Source organism: Lepidochelys olivacea (genome assembly GCF_965140295.1).
Source record: "Lepidochelys olivacea isolate rLepOli2 genome assembly, chromosome: 5".
Lineage (NCBI taxonomy): Eukaryota > Metazoa > Chordata > Testudines > Cheloniidae > Lepidochelys > Lepidochelys olivacea.
Genome location: NC_140415.1, coordinates 101,218,017 through 101,231,706, shown reverse-complemented (window position 1 = coordinate 101,231,706; position 13,690 = coordinate 101,218,017). Strand labels below are relative to the sequence as shown.

At 39.5% G+C, this 13,690-nt stretch overlaps 1 protein-coding gene across 1 annotated transcript in view; it reads left to right on the top strand.

Moving 5' to 3' along the window:
- The first annotated feature begins 1,891 nt into the window (after positions 1-1,891).
- The window catches only part of LOC311521027 (zinc-regulated GTPase metalloprotein activator 1C-like), a 42,626-nt gene continuing 30,827 nt past the window's right edge, over positions 1,892-13,690 (top strand). Inside the window, 6 exon segments of the mRNA XM_084629099.1 lie at positions 1,892-2,073; positions 2,161-2,320; positions 5,680-5,766; positions 6,991-7,087; positions 9,916-10,007; positions 13,502-13,561. Coding sequence (XP_084485225.1) covers positions 2,188-2,320; positions 5,680-5,766; positions 6,991-7,087; positions 9,916-10,007; positions 13,502-13,561 — 469 coding nt within the window. The 5' untranslated portion in view covers positions 1,892-2,073; positions 2,161-2,187.

Below are 13,690 nucleotides of genomic sequence, written 5' to 3'. Positions count from 1 at the left end.
ATTTGTTAGTCTTTAAGGTGCCACAAGTACTCCTTTTCTTTTTAGATATTTATGTTGAAATCCAGACTGTTATCTGTTCTAGGATAAACTATATAGGTATCATAATAGAGCCCACCGTATTTGAGAATTTTCAGAACAACATTTGTCTATATGTTCCCCTTAATAATGGTAGTAACTAAAATGTAAACAAATTTTGTAATTAAACTAGAAGCACTGATTAAGAGTATAATTGATATTAAAGGAACACTTTTATTAACCCAAATTTAACCATATAAACCCAAATTTAATTTAGACTTCTCGTAGTCAATAGGGCAATGATTCTCAGACTATCTTAGTGGTCAGCATAACGAAACATTTTAAAAATCAAACAGTGTTAAGTGGAGGGCTAGCGAGAGGAGGTGGGATCATGAGTAGATCTTGGGTTACAAAGTGGTGCAAAGGACAAAAAAAACACTAGAGAAGCACTGTGAGAGAGCATGATGGATTTTCAACAGCTTTATTTATCAAATTAATGCATTGGGTGCTATGTAACAATACATATAATACAGTCCTGGCCCTACCGATTTCATTTTATAGTTTAAATAAAATAAAAACGGAATAGGTGAGATACAAACATTGTACGAGAGGGATAAAATGGCTAACAGTATTAGGAACATAAGGTTGCAGTTTAGTTATCTGTATAACTAAATCCCTTACACGATTCAGTATACACACACACACATATATATAAATGAATGTATGAACAAGAGACTGAATGGACCTGTGACACAGCACTTTTTTTAGTGATCATTAGCATTCTGTGACTAAAAGCAGTACTGTATCTAAACCCAAGGGCTGTGGAGCACTGAATAGACCTGGATTCTACTCTCAGCTCTGCCACTAGCCTGCAAGGTGACCTTAAGCAAGTCATTTCACCAGTTTGTGCCTCAGTTTTCCTACCCGTAAAATGGGGATAATGTTGTCCTCCTTTGGAAAGCGTTTTGAGATCTAGGGATGAAAGGCGCTATAGGGCTACCAACCCTCCAGGACTGGCCTGGAATCTCCAGGAATGAAAGATTATGGCATGTGAAGAAACCTCCAGGAATAGGGTCCAAACAAAACTGGCAACCTTAACAGATTGGTATTATTATCATACCGCTAAAAAGCGGGATCCATCCTAAAGCCTTCTAAGTGCATACAGCCTTTTTGATACCCCTCACTGACACTCAATCTACTATGACTTGAAATGGTCACCGCTCCCTTGGACCAGAATATGATCCATCAGACTATAAGCACAAATATAACCGCCCCATTAGCCAGGCCAAGGTATTTCCAGCACCCCGAGTAACAGGGGCAGTTCTCCTCCGGCCGGAGCGAGCCCCCTGTACGTGGGACTAGGGCTGAAAACAGAGGTATGAGAGGCAGCTGTGCCTGGATTTTCGGGTGCTTCGTTGACACTAACGCCCCCTCCCCTATTAGCTGACCTCGCTCCAGGCCGACGCGCCTTCGGGTCAGCTCGGGCTGCAAACCAGCCCGCACAGCAGCCGTACGCTGCCCGCGCGCATGCTCAGCACGGGCCCTCACCAGCAACGGCCAGCCGCACTACTGGCACCGCCCCGCACAGCGCTCCACGCAGCCGCACCTGGACAAGCCGCTGCCCTCACCCCACCCCCGCGGCGCGCGGCTAACTCCCCCCCCACACCCCTACACACGTGGCCGCTCCAACTGCCGAGCCGACAATCATCCCGTGACTCTGATCGGGCGAACGGCCGCCGAAAGAACAGGCTGCGCACGCGAGTCGAGAATCCCCGTCGTGGGGTGTGCGCATGTGCTATAGAAAGCTACGCATGCGCATCTGGAGTCCCGGGGGGCGTGCAAGAAAAGCAGTTTCTTCTTTAACTCTTCCTGTGCCGGGCGTCGCCGATTCGGCGGCAGTTACTGCCACTGGTGGCGCGTCGTGACGCTTCGGCCAGCCATCACGTGGGCGTGACGCACAAGGGAGAGGGGCGGAGGGACGCAGGTGTGCGGAGCCCCCCAAGGCTCGTGCGCTACTGGGGGAGCCGTTCCCCCTCCCCCTCCCCGCCCGGGGCGCAGGTGCGTATTGGGGGGCGTGGGAAATGGGGGCGTGTGTGTGGGTTTGTGCCCAGGGCTCCCCTGCCTCACATTTGTTTCCCTCTCCAGGCTGCTCTGTGGCGGCCGTGGCTGGCGATGGCCCAGGCTCCCATGGAGGAGGAGGAGTGCCCCGAGCTGGTTCCCATAGAGGATCAGGCGGTTGGGGGAGAAGAGGCTGAACCCAGCCACAGCACCAAGATCCCAGTCACTATCATCACAGGCTATTTAGGTAACCAGCTCACCTAGCAGCCCTAAGCCTTGAGCTTCCTCTGTGGGGTCTTTACAAAGCAAACCCGCGCTATTATGTGCTTTTTACTGGCGCTCTATCAGCGGTCCATACAAAACCAGCATTTTGTTTTATGCATTATACAGTGACTTCAGTTGGGTGCATGGGGAGGAATTTGACTGTTCGTATTCTCCTTGGATAGAACGTATTTCATATTCATGTGATATGTTTTACTTGCAGTTGAGGAATCTGTCGAGTGAGGAGCCCTACTCCAAACAAACCATGCAACCATCTTCCTAGTAGTCTAAATGTCATGACAAAAAGAGTGTATAACTACGTATCTAACATCACTTCTGATGTTCCTCTAAACTACATGTTTTCCATTTACAGTATGTACAGTACAAGCTTGGTGTCATGGTACCACTATCTTTAGAAAGTTGTAATGTGCTTGTGGAATCATTTTGGAGAGTTAAATGAGCTTCTGTGGTTACTCTTATAAAATAGCTCATGAGTCCTGACCTGCACAGTTAAGGCTTGTCTACACAGCAAGTCACTGCATGGCAAGCCCGTAGTGTGAATCTACAGCTGAGCTGCCCTCTGGGACTTTCAGTGCGCTGTAGGAGTGTCCACATGGGACATTACTGTGCTGCAAGCTGGTGCACATCCTGGCTTGCTGTGCAGTAATTTGCTATATAGACAAACCTTAAATTGGCTTTCCATCTGTAGCAGTCAGTACATTTTGTTCCATCAAAAGATGAGTGCTAAGATTACATGAGTAAGCACTCAAAATATGAGGCAAGTGTTTAAATGGATGTCTTGCATGACTGACTGTATAACTGACCAAACACTTTTGACACAGTTTGAAAAAGTGCACTGCAAAATTGTATGAATGCAGTATTGCCAACCCCAAGCATTCAAAATTCATGAGATTGGTTTAAAAATCACAGAAAGGACATTTTAAAAAAGATTCTGTTTCAAGAGAGCCAATGCAGAATATTTTTTTATTTCCCAGCTCCTAGGGAGCCCACCTGCAGAAGCTCCTGCTGCTCTGCTTCTTCACCAACCACCTCAAAAATGATAATTATATTTTTTTCCCCCAAAACATAGTGACCTGGAGAGGTGACAGTTGCTCCATAGTTAAGGTTGCAACTCAATTTATGTTTATAAGCCCAATTTTGGCCTCTCACTCTCAGATTCACAGAAATCCATACAGGTCTCAAAACTTAGATTAGATCTAGGGCTGAGGTAAATTTTTTCAGCAAAATTGAAGGGATCAATAGGAAAATAGAAAGGTGGATAAGGAATTGGTTAAAGGGGAGACTTCAACGGGTCCTACTGAAAGGTGAACTGTCAGGCTGGAGGGAGGTTACCAGTGGAGTTCCTCAAGGATCGGTTTTGGGACCAATCTTATTTAATCTTTTTATTATTGACCTTGGCACAAAAAGCGGGAGTGTGCTAATAAGGTTTGTGGATGATACAAAGCTGGGAGGTATTGCCAATTTAGAGAAGGACAGGGATATCCTACAGGAGGATCTGGATGACCTTGTAAACTGGAGTAATAGGATGAAATTTAATAGAAGTGTATGGTCATGCATTTAGGGATTAATAACAAGAATTTTAGTTATAAGATGGGGACGGAGATATATAAGGTATAATGGAGGAGGAGAAGGACCTTGGAGTATTGGTTGATCATAGGATGACTATGAGCCACCAATGTGACATGGCCATGAAAAAAGCTAATGCGGTCTTGGGATGCATCAGGAGAGGTATTTCCAGTAGGAATAAGGAGGTTTTAGTACCGTTATACAAAGCACTGGTGAGACCTCACCTGGAATACTGTGTGCAGTTCTGGTCTCCCATGTTTAAGAAGGATGAATTCAAACTGGAACAGGTACAGAGAGGGGCTGCTAGGATGATTTGAGGAATGGAAAACTTGTCTTATGAAAGGAGACTCAAGGAGCTTGGCTTGTTTAGCCTAACTAAGAGAAGGTTGAGGGGAGATATGATTGCTCTCTATAAATATATCAGAGGGATAAATACCGGAGAGGGAGAGGAATTATTTAAGCTCAGTACCAACGTGGACACAAGAACAAATGGATATAAACTGGCCACCAGGAAGTTTAGACTAAAATTAGACGAAGGTTTCTGACCATCAGAGGAATGAAGTTTTGGAATAGCCTTCCAAGAGAAGCAGTGGGGGCAAAAGATCTATCTGGCTTTAAGATTAAACTCGATAAGTTTATGGAGGAGATGGTATGATGGGATAACATGGTTTTGGTAATTAAGTATTCATGGTAAATAGGCCCAATGGCCTGTGATGGGAAATTAGATGGGGTGGGATCTGAGTTACCCAGGAAAGAATTTTCTGTAATATCTGGCTGGTGAATCTTGCCCATATGCTCAGGGTTAGCTGATTGCCATATTTGGGGTCGGGAAGGAATTTTCCTCCAGGGCAGATTGGAAGAGGCCCTGGAGGTTTTTCGCCTTCCTCTGTAGCATGGGGCACGGGTCACTTGCTGGAGGATTCTCTGCTCCTTGAAGTCTTTAAACCACGATTTGAGGACTTCAATAGCTCAGACATAGGTGAGAGGTTTTTTCGCAGGAGTGGTGGATGAAATTCTGTGGCCTGCGTTGTGCAGGAGGTCAGACTAGATGATCATAATGGTCCCTTCTGACCTAAATATCTATGAATCACAATTCCAAAAATCCATGGAAGATTTTTGCCAACTTTAACCCCCCCCCCCCCCCAAAAAAAAAGATGATGAAATCAACTCTGCTGACCTTGCCTAGCTGAGTTCTCATGCCTAGGACTAAAATTTAGTTGATTAGTATGAAATTATTAACATTTCTTTCGAAACAATGCTATGAAACATCTACTCCAGCAGTATTGATATAGAATAACAAATGACTGCTGGGAACCTAAACTTTAATTTCAAAAAAAAGTTTTCAGCCGAGTTCATTGCAAAAATAGATAGGAATGTAACCTCATTGTTAAGAAGACTTATCAAATGGGGAAAGAGAGAATTTTATATCAAAAGATTTGCCATGGGTGGGAAGAGACTGGTGAGCCCATTAAGACTTACAGGGCATGGAGGGAACTCAGTAAGGCTTCTAAGATTTATGTGGAGTTCTGCAATAATCCCCTGGGTTCTCTTCCAAGTACTACAAATAATTTTTAAAAAATTTAATTACAAATATAAAATGTAAAGCTTCTGAAGGTATCAGATCAGAGAATGAGTACTAGCTCTCCATTGGTCGTTAATTTCTAAAAAGTATATTTCAGGAGCATGATGGTAATATTGAATTTGAAAATTCTCCTTATATTTTATTTTTGATCTACTGAAATTTGTGCTGTTTTTTAGGTGCTGGGAAGACCACTCTTCTTAACTATATTTTGACAGAACAACATACCAAAAGAATAGCAGTTATTCTAAATGAGTTTGGAGAAGGTATGTAATGCTACAGAAATATTGTATAGAAACAAAAATTGGAATACATAAACATTTTCCTGTTTTGTTAAGAAATGCTTTAGGAAAGTAAACTATTAAAAGCAGACAAATGGTATAATGGTGCATGGATTGATATCTAAATTGATTGATCCCCAAACTAAGGCTATCGGAGTGGCTTATGCAGTTTCTAAGTAGTGTAAAATTGAGACCATGTCCTCAATAAGCGTGTACATGTGGGATGAACACTACAATAAAAATTCAAAAGTTTGCTTATAGATTTGGGATATGTCACATCCCTTTTGTTCAAAAGAATGCTAGTAAACATAGCTGTTCAACTAACATTGAATATAAATAACTTGCACAAGACCAAACTAAAGAGAAGATTAGTGGTGTAATAAATCAGGCTTCCCTAGCAAGAAATATGTCAAATGATTGTAGTAGAGCTTGCAACTGTTGAAGCTGGAAAATGAGATTCCTTCACTTTTTCCAGAAACTTAGTGCTAATTTTTTAAAATTGGAACTGATTACTTTGCTCTGCTTTTATATGGCTGTTGATGATGAAGAAATATAGTACTGAGAACCTGTGCCATCCCCTACCCTACTATAGTGATGTTGGCAAGTTTCCATCTTCATTATAAAAATTCTTGCTATGGATAACTCAATTCATAATCCGTGAGCAGAGTCGAAAGAAGATTATTTCTAGGAGTAGTAGACAAAGCACTGAGTTGGGAGTCAAGAACCATGGAGCTCTAAATCTAGTACGGCCAATGACTTGCTAATTGGCCTTAAGCAAGTCACACAAACTCTCAGTTAATGTCTGCAGTTTTAAAAATGTGTAAGAGCTAAGTATTAAACCATTTTTCTTTGTCTCATACATAAATTCAATTTGTCAGCATAAATGACTATTATACCACCGTGAATGCCTCACCTCCATTCCGCCTACACATTCAAATAAATGGGGAATACTTCTACTTCTTGCAAGTTTATTTTTTATTCTTCATAGGATGATCTGGCTCTTGGACCTTAAGTTTGCCTACTATAAAAATGATTGCTTAAACTAAGTATAATGTCTAAAGAATTTGTCAGAAAGGTTTGATGAGAACATGGAACACAAATAAAGCTCAGAAATCTATCCCGTTTGAATTTTTCTCATCTTATTTTTCAGGTATTGTTGCACGTTTGTAGGTTTAAAATTTGCTACTTACACCCTTCCTGTATTTCTAGGAAGTGCCTTGGAAAAATCCTTGGCTATAAGTCAAGGTGGAGAACTCTATGAAGAATGGCTGGAGCTCAGAAATGGTTGCCTGTGCTGTTCAGTAAAGTAAGGAATATTTTGTGGAGGTGGTTTATATAAACATTCGGCGTAAGCTTGGGGTTTGTTCTCTCTTTAAATTTCATTTTTTCACAGTCCATTATGTATACCTGGATATTTGATAGGCATTAGGTATATCATCTACAGCGTTTTTTAAAAAAAAAAAAAAAAAAAGCTAAATGATGCTGAACTTCTTGCTCTTCTATTTTTTTTTTTAATGTCAGAATCTTGAAGTAATGTGTGTTTTCAATTTTGGTATTTTATTACTTTGTATCATAATTGTTTTACATACTTGCATCAAATGTTGACTGACCTATTGGGGAAGAAGAATAGTTGAATATCTATAAAAACCACAGAAAGGCAAATTCTCACTCTCAAAAGGAATGAATGTTCTACTGATAGTATCACAGAAACTGAGCACAGTGGTTTATTAGAGGTCAATAACAATGTATAAAATAGAATGACTAATTAGTACAATATGCCCTCCATAAGATATTCAAATATAGTATTTTGGAAAGTAGCTCATTTGAAAGGCTTTGCTTATTAGATAAAACTATGACTAGCTGAATTGTAGAGCCCCCTTGTTTAGCCTCTTATTTTTAATCGAATATTAAGAGAGCCATCCCCAGAGGATTCTCCTGTCACAGGTGAAATTGCAAATGTTGATTCCTTCCAGTCTACAGTCACCCATGGAAATAGTTACTGAAGGTTTTATTGCCCCTAATATTTTCCTGCCCTGTGTGCCTTCGTGCTCTACCTGTGCGGTAGAGCCATCGTTGAACACACATGTTCCATAATAACTTGCAGACAACAGTCATGCTTAACTTCAAGAAGGTGGTAGAGGAGCTTCAAAATTGAGGGAAGACCTGCCTTAGAGTTGTCAAGGAAATTAACAGTATGTTGATTAAATTTGCTGATGGTATTATATTGAGAAAAGCTACAAACACCAGTGAGGTTGGAGAAGTAATACTTAAAGACCTAGAACAATTTGAATTTGAAAATGGACATAACATAGCACACATAATGATGAAATTTAGTGTTGGTGGGTGGGAGGAATACAAAATAATCTATGTGAAATAGGGTTGGGGAATCCAAAATACAGATACTTGATAGGCAGAAACCTGGAAATCAGTAATCCTAAAAAAGACATAGGAATGATAGTGGACAGCAAATTATACATGACTTTGCAGTGTGGAGAATTTTTGGTTTACATTGCCTAAATGTAGTTTTGGATAGATATAGATATATATGAGGTATCACATCAAGGAACAGGAATAACGACCGCATCTGCAATAGTCCCATCTTTTTGTTCTGTTTACAGCGTCTAGTACAGTGGGGCCCTGGCTCATGACTGGGGCTTGTTGGCACTACTGCAAAACTAATAACACTGTGTTCAGTTTTGGGCATCTACTGTCCAGAAACATGAAGAACCTATTGAAGAGAGTTAAGAGAACCAAAATGATCAGGGGCTGGAGGGATTGATTTGAAGAGAGTTTTAAGAGATACGAATATAACTTGCCGAAGATTACTGTGATGGAGACATAACTCTACAAATATTTGAAAAGAATAAAAGTAAAGGACGAAAAATTAAGGGTAGTATTTGGGGTGCAGGGGAGAGGTTATAATTAAATAAAGGGGTGAAATTATGGGTAGTAATATAGGCCCCAATTAGTGCGAACTTTCTGACAGTGAGACTGTTAGGCTGCAGAGTAGTCTCCCAGTGGAAATTGTATAAGCTTTAACACTTGGAACATTTTAAACTTGCTTGGACAAAGCAGTAGAAAAGGTACTGTAAGTGACCTCTTGTATTGACAGGGAGACAGACTAGGTGACCTACTAGGTCTTTTCCTTTTTTAATATCTGTCACATTATGAATGCTGATGCATGTAATTAACATGTTGGATTCCTTTTATAACGCTAATTGAGATGTACAGTAACACTTTTGTTGAGTCACTAATAATACCACACCAACTCAAAGCGGCACCAGACGCTGCCAGAACAACGGTTGCAAAACCTGCAGACACGTTTCCACTGCTACAATGATCAACACTCCCCACAACACACCTTTGAAGATTCATAGGTCATCCAGTGCACTAAATGCCCCAATAACAACTATGTGGGTGAAATCAGACAATCACTATGCTCTTGAATGAACTCTCGCAGGAAAATGATTACCTGTGGGTGAATACTTTTCACAAAGGGATCACTGTCTATGTGAGCTATCAGTTCTCATCCTCAAAAGAAACCTGCACAGCACTTTCAAAAGACGAGCCTGGGAGCTTAAATTCATAACTTTGCTAGATACTAAAAATCGTGGAGGGAATAGGAGACACTGGATTTATGGCTTATTACAACAATTTATAAACCACTAACAAGATTCCCCTCCTCCCTTCCTTTCCCTATGACTGGAGGGGTGTTAATGGACCACTTCACCTTGAAAGTCCCTTGACATATATATTACCTAGTTATGCTAAACAATGTGTTCCACCTTGTATTTAGCTGTGACACTCTGAGTAGGTTTCCCAGACCTGAAGAAGAGCTCTGTGTAGCTCCAAAGCTTGTCTGTCTCACCAACAGAAGTTGGTCCAATAAAAATATATTATTACCAGATAGTTAAAATAAGTTAGAGGTTAAGCGATTTGTCTAAGGTTGCACAGTGAGTAGTTGGCAGTTCTGAGTATAAACTACAAATTCTAACTACCAGTCCCTTGCTTTAAGGATTAAACCACATTATCTTCCATATGAATAAAAAACATAAAACATATTCGTATCTATTGTAGCCCCTCTAAAGGCTGCTCTAGTTTAGGGTTTTGTTTTGTTTTTGTTTTTTTTAACAGGGACAATGGCTTGAAAGCTATTGAGAACCTGATGCAGAAGAAGGGAAAATTTGACTACATACTACTAGAAACCACTGGATTGGCAGATCCAGGTAGATAATATATAGTCATATAGCCATGGTGAATATCCTGTTTTTATAAGAAGGTTAGAAATCATTTTTTATTTGCTTGCATAGTATGCATTTTTATTTCAAATGTGTGATAGTGTGGTATGTTTTCACATACTTGACTGCAATACAAATTATGACATTGGATCGTTAAAAATTTTGTTGCACAAGCCAGAATAGTATCCAACGCTCTCTCCTGCAGCAGTATGGGCTCTGAAGGCTAAAAGGAGTGGAAAAAATGATAAAATATTTTTCAGTGTGGCTCAGAATATGCAGGCAGCAAATATCAGACATGGCAGTGAAAAGTGTGGTATAAAAACTGATGGCTCTGAGTAAGGAGGTACTATTTTTATGTAGCACTTTTCAGATTATAATTATGCTTTGATTATATATATTATGTACATGTATTATGGGGATTGTCAATGATGGACTTGTATTTTGTTAAGGCACAGAGCATACAGTCAAATAGGTAAATGTATTATCTAAATGTGTGAATCAGATGAATATACAGAAACTTCCAGTTCGCAGCTGGTAGCACAGAGTTAAATATTGCTGAATTTGTAGACAATCTCTCATGCTGTATGTACATATATAATTAATTGTTTATTTTTTCCAGTCCAGTAATAAAAGAAGTCAGTGCTTCAGTGGGTGATGTTTACATTTTAGTATACAAAAATGACATGTATATGTTTTTAAAATTAAGGAAAGCTATCTTAAAAACAGTCTGCCTTGACCTCTGTTAATTAAAAACCTGTTGTTAGCCAAGAAAGTGAAGGAAATTCTTATTTCCCATTTAGGAGACTGACACTCTTCAGTTCAAAGCCAAATAATTGTCATGGTAAAGTAATTTCCTTTAAAAGAAAGGACATTGATTCAGCCCCTGTTACACACACATCCTATTTCAGTCAAATTGGAAAACTATTAAGGTTTTAGGGGGAAAAAATCAATAGATATCAGGAAACCATTAGATCTTGTGGCCCTTGCTATATCTTGCATGAGTAATCACCGTAAACAGCTGACAGGTATTTCATAGTTGACAGAAAATGATGCTTGGGGGACCACATCTTGTCAGTTCAGTTGGATGGCTTTAGACATTGGAATGAGTTCAGTTATCATTCTTTTTCCCTATATGTTTCATTCTTTTAGACAGCCCTGTCACTAACTAGAGCCATGATGCTTTGAAAAATAAAATACTTTCTATTGCTGTCAGCTTCTCCTCTTCATGTTGTGGCACTGTTACATGTTAAATCAGTTCGTGTCAAAACAAATTATGATGTCTTATTTATAAATATATAACATTTATTCTGAAGACACTAGACCCCTTTTTGTACTGGGGCTTTTCGGGAATAACCATGAATATTATACCCCTCTACCTTTTCCTCTCAGAGCAGCTATCTTTTGCGAAGGCATTGACTTGTTAAATTTTATTGGCTGATCTTAGTCCGCATGTTTTCAGAACTGCTTTTTATGCACAGGTTGACATATTATTTCAGAGACACATGTAATGCCTACCCTTCCACGATTATGTTTTTTCCTTCAAGGAAATGAAAATACTTTGTATTTAAATAGCACCTTTTTCTTCCAAGAATCCCATAGTGCTTTACAGAGTGAGGGATCAATTCTCCACTGATTCGTGTAGTCATTTACTTCTCCAATATGAATATGAAATGCTGCCAAGTCAGAATTCTCCACTCACACCATTGTATGCTTTGCAGAGGTATAAACGACCAAACAAGGTGCAAGGCAATAGATAATCTAGCTCTTGTAATTGTATTACTCTACCTATCTCTGCAGAGCATCCTCTTCTGGGGTGGAAATATCAACAGCTAATTTATTCCAGCGACATGATGTGTACACACGTATGTGAAAGGAAATATGAAAAATGCCATATCCAACATAAACTACTGTGGGAATATAAATGAATATAAATATAAACCTGAGTTAGAATTGAGCCAGGCCACTAGTGCTAACACCTTTACTCTTACAAAAAGTACCTTAGATATTTAATACAGCGGTTTTTTTCATTTCAATGTTTAATCATCAGTAATGAAGCAAAATGTATCATTATTAAATATTGAAATTGAAGACTTCAGAAAAACTATAGTGTTTGGTATCAATTCAACAAAATATTACTAGTTCAAAGGAAAGCTTTAATGTTCAATAAATAAACATTTTGTTTAATATTGATTTTATAATTGACGGTTATAAAATCAACTTGGAAACCAGTTCATTCTCTTCCAAAGGAGTTTCACAAATGACATTTCAGAAAGATACTTGGTTCCAGTACCAGGCTCAGAAATAATACCAAATTTAATTATTTTTTTTAAATTACTAATAGTGTCAAAAATTCTTATTCTGTTAACTTACATATTGAGGAAGAAATGGATGCAGCTTTTCTGAAGTGCTGTCAGCCTCCGGATTTTTTTCTTGGTCATGCCTTGTCTGTACCTGGAAAGTGCACTGGTGTAATGAAATCAATTTAAAAATGGATGTAGTGAAACCAGTGCAAACCTCTAATGTAGACGCACTAAACTGGTTAGTCTTGCTTGTATCAATTAAGCTTCAGTTACCAATTTAAGAAACATTGATATGAACTAGTATTAACTGGTTTAAATGCATCTACATTGATTTTATTAAACTGCTGCACTTTTCTAGTATGGAACCCAGCGTGCTGTATTGGGTTATTTTCATCTGTGTCCCACACTGCTTTCTCACGTGAGGAACTGGGCAGGGTATTGGGGAAAAAAGAAGTCCTGATCCAACCTTTTTTCCTCCCACCATAAATCCCTCCTTTCTCTCTGCTACTACATAGAGGGGGTACCTGAAACTTAGAGTAGATAAGATCACCCAAGGATAGCAGGGAACCAATGACAGTACCCTAGAAAACGGGATTCAGTAGATAAAGGATCAGGGAAAAGGAGCAACAAAGCAAGCTGATGATACATGCATGGTTGGAGAGGTAAGAGAGCAGAATCATGAAAGTGTAGTCAGGAGTGTGAGCAGAGAAGAGGAAGAAGTGTAGAAAATAGTGTAGAGGTTGAGGAGGATGAGCACAAGCCCTTACTTTGAACAAAAGGATGGATCAGTTTTAGTGAAATGGCAGAGGTGCAAGGGGGAGAAAAACACAGAAGAAGAGAACTATAAAGAATTTGGAATTAAGAAATGTGGTTGCTGACATGGTGGTAGAGTCATGTTGAGGGGTTTTTTTTGTTTTGAATTTTTTTATTTTTATGATGTACCTGTTAGAGCTCACACAACTTAGATGTTGCTATCACTGCTTTCAGGACTTACAGCATCATCATTGCACCAAATGTATGGTTGGAGAACCAACATTTTTAATACTTGATTTCGTGTTCTTCTGGCATCAGGGGGAAAGTTGAAGAGTAGCAACTTCGAACAGGTGTGATTTTAAAAACTGCTTAGAGATGTATGTTTTCTGGTACATCATCCATCTTGCAACTAAATGTCTTGCTTGTTAGGTGCTGTGGCATCCATGTTTTGGGTTGATGCTGAACTAGGAAGTGACATATATCTTGATGGTAAGAAAAAGTGTGTTTGTCTTCTAGAATACTTGTGAGGGGTTTCTCCCACTTCAGTGAGCATTATTTGGACAATTTATTTTCAAGAAGCAAACAAGTAGCTTGATTGCAGAGGCATGAGTGAAAACT